At 41.5% G+C, this 14,155-nt stretch overlaps 1 protein-coding gene across 3 annotated transcripts in view; it reads right to left on the bottom strand.

Moving 5' to 3' along the window:
• Positions 1-14,155, bottom strand: part of DAAM2 (dishevelled associated activator of morphogenesis 2) — a 202,516-nt gene that overhangs the window by 94,307 nt on the left and 94,054 nt on the right. For all 3 annotated transcript variants that reach the window (XM_077175812.1, XM_054629765.2, XM_054629764.2), the window contains one exon: positions 2,542-2,631. In XM_077175812.1, the coding sequence (XP_077031927.1) occupies positions 2,542-2,631 (90 nt within the window). The remainder of the gene's footprint in view (positions 1-2,541; positions 2,632-14,155) is intronic.

The raw sequence follows: 14,155 nt of genomic DNA, 5'->3' as shown, positions 1-14,155 counted from the left end.
GGTCAAATAATCAGTGATTTGTTTTTAATATTAACAGTCTCAAATATGAACCCAGAATAGCCAAAAGTGACCAAAACAAGCATGGCTGTGAAATACTGTGTGAATGCTACTCTGTAGGTATCACTCACAATTATGAAATTTCAGTTCAGAATTCAGCCACCTTTGATTACTGTGGGCTGTTGACTGGCAAGCTGTGCCCCTGGCACACAACCTTCAGTGCACAGACCTACCTGGCTTCCTCCATTTCTTCAGAAAGGCTTGATAATAGGAACAGGTGGAATGAGTTTTGTAATACAATAGTGACTTTCTGCCACCACATTTGAATCAAATACCATAGAAGATTACATCTAACATCTGACTGCCAAGATAAATGTGTGTCTACAACAATGACTAATCTTCATTTTTGCAAGTGACATTTGCTTATTTAAGGCAGCCCACTAATCTCATCACCTTTAGAGCACATCAGGAAGCTCTGAATTTCCATTATTTTCAGACTAGAAAAGGCACCTGAGATTAACAATTGAGAACAGTTGGCTCAGTCTGCACTTCTTGACCTTGTAATTGATTTGTTTCCACTTCCCATATCTCAAAGCATAGGGCCCTGCTTGCCAAGAGCCCAACATCAGCAAGACAGAGCCCTCTGGGGGCCCCTCCTGGGTAGATGGAAGTGTTCTGCCAACTAAGAAATTGGCCCCTTTGTGGCTAAAATTAGACTGAAAATTCTTCAGGGAAAAGGGGGCTTTGCTTTCAGGTGAAGCCTGGCAAAGGCTTCTCTGTCACTGCAAAACAACAATGATAGGTGGATTAGGCAGTGGGCTAGAGAGAGATGTCATCACCAATCATCTGACTGCCTGTGAGGGAAACAGTGAATAACACTGGACAGTTAAGGTTTCAAGTAATTGAAAGTATCTACAATGTTATGAATAGACTTCTGGCAATGGTATCCCATCCAGTTAGCACATCATTTTGGATAGCTGGAGTTCAGCTAACTGAAGTTGCATTATAAGTGCATTATGAAGATTTTCCAGTGTGCAGCTTCTTTAAGATTCTTACAGCAAAGCCACTGCTGTAGAACACAGGGGGAAACAGACAAACAAACAAAAAACCTCAAAAAAACCAAAATCCCCAATGTAACAGTGAATCCAACCAACATACTAAATACATTAAAGCCCAAATCTTCTTGCCAAGACTGACTGGTCTGGGAAGTAAGATATCTCTACGACAGCAACCAATAGATCCTCTCCTACCAGAGCTGAAAAACCCAGCTGAGCTGGCCAGCAAAAATATAAAGCAGACATTAATCACAGCAGCCTGCACCTTCCCTCCACTTGCAAGCACTGTGTACCAGCAGGAAAAAGGAATGGAGATAGCACTGAAGACAATGGAGCCTAGACTGCTCCTGTGCTCTACTGCTAGCTCAGAGCCACTGTAATTAATTGATTTCTATTAACTTTCCTGTTGGAAGTTAAAAAAAAACAAAACCAACCAACCAACAAAAAAACCCTGAAGGTGAAACACCCTGATTGGACTAGTTTTCTTTAATTACATGGTAAGAAGGCTCACTGCCCCCACTTGGAGACAAAAAGGCAGCAAACACAGGATTTAAATCTGCCAAGTTCAGTATTGAAGTCTAAACCTCCCTTTGTACCTTCTGTTATGCTGACTTATGTTTAAAGACTGATGCTATCATAGCATGACGTGCACACTTGGGAAATAAAATAAACCAACAAACCCACCACAACTTTTTCCTCCTAACATGTATGGCTAACAAATACATGCTATTGGAGTTATCTTCATTTCTGACCTTATGTTTCCTAGAGCAGCAAAACTCTTCCAATGCCACATTACTGCAGAAATTCCTTGTTTAGAAGTTTCACAGCAATGACACAGCTTATCCATTCACTTGCCCATCATTCTGCCAGCAACAAAAGATTAGTGTAATTGATCAGCCTCTGATTTATCATCCCTTTACTGGTTTGTCAGAAATTTGAAGACCTTGAAGGGAGAAGTGTTACGAGCAGGTGATCCTTGCTTTCCAGTGCACTGTGGAACATTTCCTACAAACTCTGGAAGACCTTGAACTACCAAGTTCTAAGACATCACTATTGTTGTGTACTTTACAGATATTTGAAGACATTCTAAAAGACTTCAGCAATACCTTTTCTATTTAAGCAACCTACAAAAGTCTTTAAAAATTCCTTTATGCATTTCCATGATAGCTGTTCTTTCAGCTCAAAGAAAAAACAAACAAACAAACCCAATCTCCCCACAAGCAAGAAAACAAAAAAACCCCAAACATGTAAATGATTCAAACTGGAACAGTGTACTATTTTAGGATGTTAAGACCCTCTTCAGAAATCACAAGTACATACATTACTTATCAGAAAATTGTGCCATATCCATGCTGATAAAAATCCTTCCATCACTTACTCATGTTCTTGAGTAAACAGTAGATAAACACATAGCTCAAATCAAGATGCAGTTATGAACATGCACACAGAATTTATTGGTCAGCTACTCCAATGAGGACAATAATACTACCTTCTTTTTGCTGCAGTAAATCTGCCATTTCTTCTCTGGAGGGAGTGCAAACATAGCCTCTCTGTTCTTGTCTGTGAGATCCAATTCATCCTGGAGATTGAGAAAAAGAAAAACAGTAAAAAAACAGTCATCAGCTGCATTGGTAAGTTCTAATAGGTTGAGAGTTTTTTGGATCAGGCATGTTTGACTAGCCTTCAATCAAGAGGACTTAGCAGCTCCCAAACACTCCAAAGATTTTTGGTTTCATGATGATTTCCTTGCTACCTTGAGTTCTCCCTGTCAGAGCACAGCCTATGAAGAAAGGCAGCCTGAACAACTCCCATGTCAAACTGCCATTACTAATGATGAGTGAAGGATGGGAAGGATCACATGAATAGGATGAAGTGAAAAACTCAAAGCACTGGATTATGTGACACAGACATTCCTTATGACACAAAGGCTGAAAGTTTGATACATCTTTTTTTTTTTTTTCCTGGCTGGGAATACCAAATTGCTCTTCTGTAGAGAAATTGAACTATTTCCTTTCTATCCTTAAGCAAAGGCCATGAGACAGTTGTCATGTCATCAGCAATCTACAGGCTGAAATGTTTCTCCAGATGTTTGTTCTCTAAACCACACAGTCCCCATCAAAGACATCCAGCATTTCAGACATAAAGGACAGAATTCCACAGCGCCACACTGGGTTGATCAGAGCAGCATATTCAATCTCTGTTAAGAAAAGTGAGCTCAGTAGAACATACCCTCTTAGAGCCAAGCCAAGCTTACAATAGTAAAATGAAGGATAATGCTGTGATCTGGAGCTGAGCACCAAATTCCACAGCTTCAGTTACTCCTCTGTAAAAGGTGAATAACAGCAGACTCTTTTCCAATGTACGTCTCTAAAACTATCAAACAAGAGATTGCTACTTCCTCTCTGTTAATCCAGTACTGACCAGAACAGGGCTCCAATCCAATCAAAGCTGCCAGTTTTAGGTGCTAATAAAGAGAACTAAACAAAAAAGAATGGTCTTCAGGGCAAGCAGACTGTATGAGCAGGGACAGATGAAGATGTCTAAATTAAGAGTTTCAGGAATATAAAGAAAATCTTCCAGTAATGTTTCAACGAATCAGTTTTGGCAGGGGTTTGAGATTTTTCCCTATGTGTTTGAAATATTTGGAGAAGGAAGTGTCCAGGGGTCCTATATCAAGATGACATTGTGGCACTAAAATGCTGCACACACAGATTCTGGCACCCACACTAACCTTGTCCAAGCAGAGACAATACCTCTTTAACTCAGCCCAACAATGGCTCATTTGGAAAGTGTTCAGGGCTGGGAAACTTGTGAAAACAGTGAGCAAAATTGCACACTGAGCCTGGTAGCGGCTGCTGACAGATTTAAAAGCCCACAGAGATTTAAGCTGCAAAAAGGTACAAAAGAAATGCAAATAGTAACAAGGCGAGGTCAGTGCCAGCAGCCCAAGGTAGAAGAAGCTGGAGGGTTATTTTAAACAAGAAAAAGTTTAAAAGGAAAAAAAATTAGCTGTGCAAAAAGAGTGCAAACCATGTGGAAATGTTTAGTGTGAGTTTCCAAACAAGGGGGCAGCCAAGCGAGGCAAGGAGTTTTATCCTTGCTATACACAATTAGAAAACTCAGGCCAGGATCACATTCTTGGGGGGAGAGGGAGAGTGAAACTACATGTAAGGCCTTAAGACAAGCAAAGGAATGCTGCTAGAGGTCAAGCATGTGGAAGGGAAAGGAGGGGCAGATAGGGAATCAGAAATGCCAAGTTTGGAAGAACCATCATAGAAGCCAGAATATACATGAGCTGTCTGGGCTCAGCTGAATTCTTAGAAAAAAAATGATTGTTTTATTGACCTGCTTAATGAATGCTCTTACTTTTTTTTTTTTTTTTTTTTAAGACAGTGCAGCTAACTTGGTTTTTTAATCCATAGTTCTTTTTCTGCTGGCAGATCAGACAAGCAGCAGAAGCTCTGCACAGAAGCTGTGCACTAAACTAAATGAAGATCTCAATCAATACAGTTCAAGACAACCATTTCATCAAAAGCATGTACCTACTGACTAAAACCACCCTGAAGACAGGATTCTGACACTGCAGCTTCTAGACACTGCTCTGGATACTGGCAGTATCAGAGATGCAAAGATAAATCTCCTTTCAATGGGACAGCAAGAGTATGCAACTTCCAGTCACATAATTTTGCCTCATGACATGCTTTTCAGGACAGAAGCCTAGAAAGTTAGCTTGAAAGGGTGGAAGATACAGAGGGAAAAATAGTGCATCCTGCATTATTGTGACTCAGGAGGGAAGAGGAAGCCAAAAGAACTTTAGAAGTCATCACATTAGCTCAGGTAGCATAGTAACAAGGAAACTCTTCAGGGTTTCTAGTCATAAGGGGATCACCAAAGGTGGACCCAAACACACCTGCCTGGAAAACAGCACATGAAAAATGCCTTACCCTTAACTTTGAAAGTTTGTGTGTGTCTTTGTTAGGAGGTAAAATTTTGGGTTCTAACACCCAGGACAGATGGGTGGGAAATAAGCACAAATATTCAGCAGGGAAAGAAACATCTCCAGAATGCAAAGCAGTAGTCGAGCTCCTCAACTCCCTTTCCTGGAGTTAGTGTTCATCAGGGTGTGCTCCTTCACAGAGAAGAAGAAAGGAGTGGGAAGAACTGAAGAGGCCTGCACGTCCTCATCTACCTATACCATCAATCAAAACCTACCCTATTAAAAAAAAAAAAATCTAAGAAACCCCTGCAAAATACAAGAAACATGAGACCTTCTTCTGGAACTCTCCAAATCATTTTACCTCTGTCATTCTATAAAAGATGAAGAAAAGATCACTCTGACTGTAGAGGAAAACCAAGGATCTAGCTAAGAAAGAAGACCCTGAATTAAGCAGGCTATTTTTCTATTCTGACTTGGGATCCTAATAGATGGCACATAAGGAAACCTGCTGCCTTGGAGGGAAGCAGGAGGAAGAAGAAAGAATAAATTTCAGGAGGGTAATTTTGTTTGTGAACAGGTCATTCTGACCCAATGACAGAAGCAGATCTGTCAGCATACAGAAATTCAGAGTGCAGAGTTAGCTCAGTGATGGCAAGTGGCTATTGAAAAGAGAAAGGAATTGCCAAATTTGGCAGGAAAGGGGAAGAATGACAAACTGAATGCAGTCATCAAGACTGGGGTTGGAGCCAGACTAAGGAAACCAATGTGATTCAATGCCCAGGGAGCAATTGTAAAGGGCAAGGAAAAAAGGGTTGGCCAGAACAAAGCAGGGAAAACTCCCTTCTCCAGCACCTGTGAAATTTTCCCAACAGAAACACTGTAATCCCCTTCTACACCTTGGATGGGCAGCTTGGTTCCAGCAATTCATGCCAGCATGACCCTGCTCAACAGAACTCAGCCTCCTGGCTCCTAAAAATGCTCAAAGTTGCATGAAACAGAGATTAAAAGGATATTTGCCAGGCTGGACTGAGGAAGATGTAAAGCATGCCCAGTTAATAGAGTGTACATTTCTCTCCTTCATTTATTTCCTATCTTATTTTATCTAGTGGTAGTAAATTCAGTTAATTTTCACTTTCTTGTGGGCATTTTATTTACTTACGTAGATTGAATTTCAATGATAAAACATTTAAAAAGAACTGGAACTGGATTTGAGGTTCAAATGCTTCCAGTCCAGTTCTCAGGCCAAAAGAAAAGATGGCCTCCATTCAAAATGGCTACAACCCAAGGAAATAAGAGACAGAGAGAAAGAAACAGAGCAAGAAGGAGGAATGGGTAGGAAACATAAATCTAGTATTTTGCAGGATTTAAAACCACATTATGTCCCTTGTTTTTGGGAACATTCATCAGAGCATGAAAGCTGGATTAGATACTGGGCAGCCACCAGCTCAGTGATGATACTCAAAGCTGTAGAAAAGCATTTCTCACCTAGACTGGGCAGTTCTTTGTTTAGTGACACAAAATTAAGTTAATAAAGGGAAAAAGTAAAATTTTGGTAAAGTGGAAGAGTGGTTCACTTGGAGAGAGACCCACTAAAGGTGAACTGTTAACACTTACCAACATGCCTGCCTCTCTAAAGGAGAAACCTCAAGGCCGTAAGTACACAGAGAACCACAGCTTCTGGTCTCCAGCATCCCCTGACTTGAAGTCAGAATCACAGAGGCCAGGAGCCCCAAACTTTGTTCTCCAGGGATATTCAGACACCCATGGGAGGAGATATCCTCAGTTTCAGTTTCTCATTCTACTCATCCCAGGTCCACTGGCTGCTGGACTTACCAGTCATGGGGAGTTTCACACTGACTTAAGGTCAGACAGCTGCTTTATTTTGCAAAATACAAAAACCAACAAACCAAAACAACCAACCAATCAACCTTTATAGGCTAATGGGGTGTTTTGTTGTTGTTGATGATGTTTTGTTTTATCCCCATAAATGTTTAATGAGTCATGCATAGCATTTCCAGCATTACAAAACCCAGACTCCTCATATGATATGTCTACTACAGGCAATAACTTGATTAATATGGGCATAACAAATATTTTGCCAGAAGGAAGAGGACATTTTGCTTATTTTCTTATGTTCAGTTGGATAATTGTCTTATTTCATCAATTTCTTATAATTTCAGCTACAGAGAGTGGCATTACACTTTTAATTTTTTTACCTGTAGGTCACAGTTTCTCTTACTCTCTTGGGAGAGTATTCTGTCTATAAGCATCCTCCCCAGGCCTGTGTTTCACATTTAATTGCTATCTTTGTGATTGAGAGATGTTAATGATATATAAGCATATTCTGATTTTTTTAACTTTATTTCTACCTACAAACATATTCAGGCAACTATTTAAGCATTATTTTAAAATTATATGCTTTTATGATCATCAAATGGAATAGCTTTGACATGAAATCAATCTTTATTTTACAACATAGAATCCAACACTAAGAAATAACTCACAGGCAAACAGGCTTCAACACTCCCACTGCTCAGAGATGCCTATTTTGACTGTCTGATTACAGCTCTATTGCATTGATTGGTTCTTTAACAGCTGAAGTGTACTCAAGCAGAAGGACAGCCAGGTCTTCACATTAACAGGTTCCTTGGGAACCAGATGGCACAAACTGGAAAAGCTCCCCAGGAAACTCTCCTCTTCTTTGTTAAACTCAAAATGGAAATTTTAGAACTTCCAGAACAGATGAGGGCAGCAGTTATTTGACCTGTGATGAGCACCAAAAGTTTCAGAAGGCTGTGTGAAACCCTGCAAAATTCAAAGCCACAGAAGCAGCTTTGTAGATGGTCAAACACTTTGCAACTCCCTGCCTCAAACAGCCTGGCTGATTTTGTATTACAGGTGAGTTATTGTCTCTTTCAAGATGGTGATAACGATGCTATTTGCAATATTTTTTGCATCTCACCAGCATTACCTTTAATGATTCTTTGTGAGTCATCAATAAGGAAAACTGAGATTTTACACACTCTAGGACAGGCTTCACAATTTGAAGACTATTTATTTTAATAACTTGCCTAGAATGCTCACTTCAAAAATTTAGGTTCCAAGGGTACATTCATTTTCACATTATACCCACTGTATGAATTTTATTTTAATGCACTGCTCTTACTGTGCTTGCTGTCCATATTCCCATATTCCTTTCATTCCCATGTTCATATTCCTTTTTTCTTTCTCTGGTACACACCTACCATTTCTTTTTCCCCTCACTAATCTTTTTCTCATTCCCCTTGACCTTTTTCACCTATCAAGTAAAAATGCACTCTCCCTCATCCACCTCATCAATCATTCTCTCTCAGTCTCAGCACCAAATCCGCCCAGTTACAAAATCAATTACAATGCACTGCTGCCAGTATAAATTCCCTGTCCAGTATGATACCTGTTACTTCAGGTTCCCCAAGGTCATTTATATAGATGTCTGTCACCATGTCCCCAAAGAGGCCACACTCCAGTCCCACCAATGCTCCCAAGTGCCTTAGCACAGCTGACGGCCTTATGCTCTGAACAAATTTGTTAAAATCTTGTACAAACTAAGCAATGACTATGACACACCGTGGGATCCTATCCAGCATCCACTGGCAGGCCCCAGAGAAGGTTCATGTTCATGCGTAAATACTTCAAGAGGATCATTGATGGTGGGTTCATCAATGCTGAAATGCAACTCAAGCAAACACAGGACAGAAGGCACTGACATGCCTGGGACTTTAGAAGAAAGAGAAGCAGTGGAAGGAGATCAGGGGCAAGGTTGTCAGCAGCACACTACAAGCTTTTGGAATAGAGAATCCTATCCAACATAACTACTACTACTTTAAAAAAGGGACCCAGTAGGACCACATTGCTAACATGTGACTGAAAGCTGCATTTTCACATTAACAACGGCCCCAGGAAAACTTATACTTCTGTTATATTTTGTTTCATGCTGCCTATGCCAGATTCCATTGGCAAATAACAAGCAGGTTAGTCTGCTTGCTCACATTCAAGCTGTGCCCACCAAAAAGGGAGTAGCAGAAATGCTCTTGTCATAAGTCCAGAGGCAGTTGTCCAAAAAGCTGTTTCAGAGATAAGTGTAGTGAATGAATAAAGTAATGAACCAAAACAATCTTACTCAGATCTCAGTCTCTTTGCAAAGAACTTACGAATCCTTCAAACAGAAGAGATAAACCTTCCCTATTTAATCACTGTGTCTACCTCCAGGGGACAGTATAAGCTTGCTCCCCTACAGTTTTCCTTCCACTGTTTTGTTCATTCCAGCTCCCCAGACCGACATGTAAGAGGGTAGCCTGCAGGAAGAATGCCCATTTCCAATGCTGAGGAGGTCGATGAGGCATTCTGAAAGACTGCCTGTCTGAACTGTCAGTGAATGAGGTTCATTTGACTGCCCAAACCACCTACACTCCAGTACAAACTGGGGCAATGAACAGTGCAAAAGTTTTTGATCAGTCAACAGCATTACCACCCACACAGCCAGCATATCTCCAGGTGAAACACATTGGTCAAAAACTCCCACTGGGGCACCTGGTTTATGTGCTAAGCCTCAGATAACCCATGAAATAAAAAGCAAAACGTAACCCAAAACAGGCCAATCCCTCCTTTCAAGCTCCTCCATCTCATCCTAACCCTTTGAATAAAAGCAGGCTTTGTAAAGCACATGAGCAGCACACTGTGAGAGGCATGGCAGTAACATTTAGATCAGTTTTACAACTGGTAAGAATTAGGTTCATCATGGTAAAACATCATTGGGTTCCATTTATTTGCATACACATAGTGTGTGCATGTGCAGATATGCTTGCCTCCCACACCTTACATACACAAGAACCATACACACAAGGTATATCACGTAACATCGGCCCATACCCACAATGTTTTATCATTACATTTGTGCATTAGGAAACTACTGTGCACACATGAATTGCTAACCCAGCCTGTTGGCAGAGGAAGCAATGTTTACATTTCAGCTACTGCCACGGATATGACTGTAAAGCAGAGAGGCAGACAAACATAAGGCTGCGATTCCCATTACACTCTTTTCCTCCATGCTTTCTCAAAAAGTTGCAGCTTTAAAACCCCTTCAGTACTAGGGGCCCAAATCTCTTGATTCTCAGTCATAACAGTACAAGACAGAAAGCACCTGATGTTTACATACTGAAAGATGTGTTTCTCCTCTACCCTGCCAACACAGAAGTTACTCATTCTTAAGGCTTAGCAGCAGCATCCATGAAAGGCACTGCTTTTTGGTGGAGAAATTCTTCACACACAAAGTCAACTAACATGGCTCCCTCTCATCCCCAAATGCACCCCTCATTATACAGCTTTCTTCTTCCCTTCTTAATCACTGGTTAATTGCTTCCTTGTTTCCTGGAGAAGAGCTAAATCGTGTCCTTCTCCTACTCCTCAAAGTGCTCTGTGACTTGACAGCACACAAGTACACACAACCAGCAATGCCTGTTGTGGCAATCCCCTCTCACAGACCAATTGAAACAGCATCTGCTGTTCATTTTTCTATCCTTCACAGGCCAACCACATGCTTGAGACAACAATCTGCTGGGCCAAACAGCAAGAGAAAGAATGAGGAAAACCAGTACCTTCAGTACTTCATGCAACAATACACACAGGTGTTTAGAGAGAGAAAAAGACCAAGACTCATACACACACTCTCATATGCAGAGCTATAATACAGGTAGAGCAAGAGGGACGTTCCATGGATATGATTGGGCATATGAGAACAATAATGTAAAACAGCTGTCATCACAGCTTTTTCTGTTAAGGTGGGCTGCATGTCCATGTCAGTGAATTTAAATGAGCCCAATGAGAGGGACAGGGATGAAAACTGAATGGTCAGGCTCATGTCTAATCTAAATCCCTGCTGCTGCAATTTAAGCCTATTACTTCTGGCCCTATCACCACTAATGTGGTGAGCAGATTTTTTTCCTTCCTCTTGATAACAGTTTCTGAGGCTGTTAAAGACTGTTGTAATGTCCCTTCTCATTGAGGCTAAACAAACCCATCTCTTTCAGTCTTTCTTTGAGGATATGTCCTCTGGATCTCTCACTCCCCTTCTAATTGACTTCTGGCCTTTACCCAGTCAAAGTACATCTTTCTTGAATTGCACTGTTCAAAAGCGAGGACAGTGCTCCAGCTGAGACCTTACCAAAGCTGAGTGCAAAGTTTATTTCATGCATCTTCCAGACTGCCCTTCTGGTTATATACTCCACATAGTCAATGACCTTTTTTTTTTATATAAAACCCCTCAAAACCTACATGACTTATGTTCACTCATGCTCAACTAGAATCCCTAGTTTTTTCTCTGAAAAAAACTGTTCTTGGCTGCTTTCTGTCCAGAATTACCAGACTTGCTATTAAAAGGAGTTTTAACTGTCCCCCTTGAATGCCATCATTTTTTTCACACATTTTTCCCACCTTATTTTAAGCTTATCTTTTAACATATGTACAGTATGGGTATGTGCCCAGTGACACACTCTAGAGAGATGTACTGCTTACTGAGGGCTCATATTGGGGATATCAGTGAGAAACTACCAAGCCTCAGACAGTCAGCTGAGTATTATCCACTGCTGTTGTTTCAAGTGGGCACAAGTGATATGAGCAGGAGCAGTCTGAGGAGTATACAGAAGGATTACAGAGCTCTGGGAGCTGTGGTAAAGGACTCTGGAGGGAAGGTATCTTTTCCATCAATTCTCCTGGTCAAAGAGAAGGGGTTTGAAAGGGCCAGTTCAATCTGGTAAATCAACTAATGGCTACAGGACCAGTGACACCACCCATGTGTTTGCTATTTAGACCATGGGATTCATTTTGAGAAACCTGGTCTTCTGGGGCTGACAGGTCCATCTGTCAGAGAAGGGGAAGAGCATCTTCAGTTACCATGTCACCAAGATGGTGAAGAAGGCTTTAAACTAAAGTTGCTGGGGAAGGGGAGTCTCAATCCATCTATTCCTACCAATCCGATGTCAGTGTCAGCAATAGATGCCCAGATACTAGACAGGGATCACATGTCAGCAGGAGAGCAGCAAAAAGGAATTCCAAGCACTGCTGCCAGTAACTCAGAGTCATCAGAGACCCTACTAAAATGCCTCCATACATCGTGTAGCATGGGGAATAAACAAGAGGAGTTTGAGATGTGCGCAATGCCTGCAGGGCTTTGATCTCACTGGCATCACAGAGGTGGCTCCTCTGAGCTGGAATGGAAGACTCTTTAGAGAGGTCAGGTACAGATGATGAGGAGACAATGGTGCCCTCTATGCCAGTAACCAGCAGAAATGCATGGAGCTCTTCCTGGGGATGGAGGAAGAGCTGACCACAAGCTTAGGGGTCACGTTCAAGGGAGGACAGGGACAAGTGACATTACTTGAGTCTGCTGTAGGCTGTCTGGCCAGGAAACCCTTCTGTAAACAGACAGGAGCAGCCTCGCAGTCACAAACCCTGGTCCTCCTCTGGAGGGCTTCAACCACTCCCATATCTGCTGGAGGGACAGCACAGCAGAGCATAAGCAATCCAGGATTTTCCTGGATCAAATTGATGATCATTTCCTAATAGATGTGCTCTGTATTTCACCATCCAGTCAATTAAATGAAAACACCAAACAGAACTCAAGCTGTTCTACCTCTCCTTGATACAGTTTTTTCACAGGTTGCAAGTCCTCTGGTCAAGTGCCAAATTTACCTCTACATTCTGATTTATATATTCGGTACCAAATACCTCTCTCAAACAGAGCTTCCAGCATCAGCATATATAACACTAAATAAAAATAAAATCTGCTGTTTCAGCACTGTGCCCATTTTCCACCCCTTATTTCCTTTCCCTCCCCTCATTTCCTCCCTCCCTTCCCTCTCCCTGTGCCAGGGTTTGTTTTTCATGCCAAGGTCCTCTAGCTGAGACCCTGTATGGAAAGGTAGATGTGGGAAAGGTTATTAGGAAACTGCCATCTAAACTGCTACCTTTCCGGCTTCCACACCCTCTCCCTCCCTACAAAGTCCCCTCTGTTCTGTTTTAATACTAATGAGTTCAGAGGAGGTTCCTAGGCTGGAGCAATTCACAGTCTAGACTGCGCCAAAGTACACAGGCACACACCTCTCTGATCGCTTCCTGCCCAAACACAGCCCTGCTGGCTCAACCTTCAAAATGTGGGCTGGGGATTGCTGCTGCTGCTCTGCCAAAGGCAGCCTGAATTTCCAGGGGCGTCAGTGCCACCTACTCCTCCCCTCACAGCTTTATCCTCTTGTGTGCATCCTATTTGCCATATGCCCCCATAGAGGAAAACAAGGGTAAGTCAGAGCTTGGCTGACCTTTAAATCTCTGATAAAATATTACGTAAAAGGGCAGGAGGAACTGAGACACTGGTTAAGAATTTAATGAGCAAAATTAACATCTTGTTGAGATTTGGTTGTGCAGCTTAGAAGCACATGCTCAAACTTATACACAGGATAAACTCACAGGAGCTCCACTAAATCAACATCATTTTCTGGCAGAAGTTCAGCTTTACACAGACAAAAGCAAAATCAGAAGCTAGTTTAGTTGTTCGCTTGCCTTCTGAGTTATTATTCCAAATTTGGTAGTGCAAACCAGAAATCAGACTGCCCCAAACTCCATTAAATTGAGTGGACTTACTCTGGATTTACACCAGTGGAAAATATTAATTAAATAACCTCTTTTAAATTGTAACAGACTAAACCTCTGAGCTTAACCATCTTTAACAGGAGTTGGCTCCATAATCTATGGCATGGATTTCCAACATAGAATAGACTGAAAAGTTTATCAGTCTCCTTTTCACTAATTGTTAACTTTTACTTCAATAAATAAAGATGATCTGTATTTACTACTAATCCGTCCAGACCAGCAAGAATATCATCCACAGATAAGGCTTCTGTTATCTCCTCTGTGTTGAAGAGGGAAGAGGAGGGAAATTCCACAATTCTCTTCCCTCACATAACCAGAGTATTTCCATAGTCAAACAGTGAATTGAAGGCATGACAGTATATTTGGTTATTCACACACACCCTGTCCTGTCTCATTGCTCAAGTATTCTGATAAGCAGAACAGAAACTACTGCACTGACATCACTGGGCTTAAGAAAACACCACCTAACATGCTTTTCTCTCTA

Source organism: Agelaius phoeniceus, chromosome 3 (assembly GCF_051311805.1).
Source record: "Agelaius phoeniceus isolate bAgePho1 chromosome 3, bAgePho1.hap1, whole genome shotgun sequence".
NCBI classification, from domain to species: Eukaryota; Metazoa; Chordata; class Aves; order Passeriformes; family Icteridae; genus Agelaius; species Agelaius phoeniceus.
The sequence above is the reverse complement of the archived record's forward strand: the minus strand, read 5'-3'. Positions and strand labels throughout refer to the sequence as shown.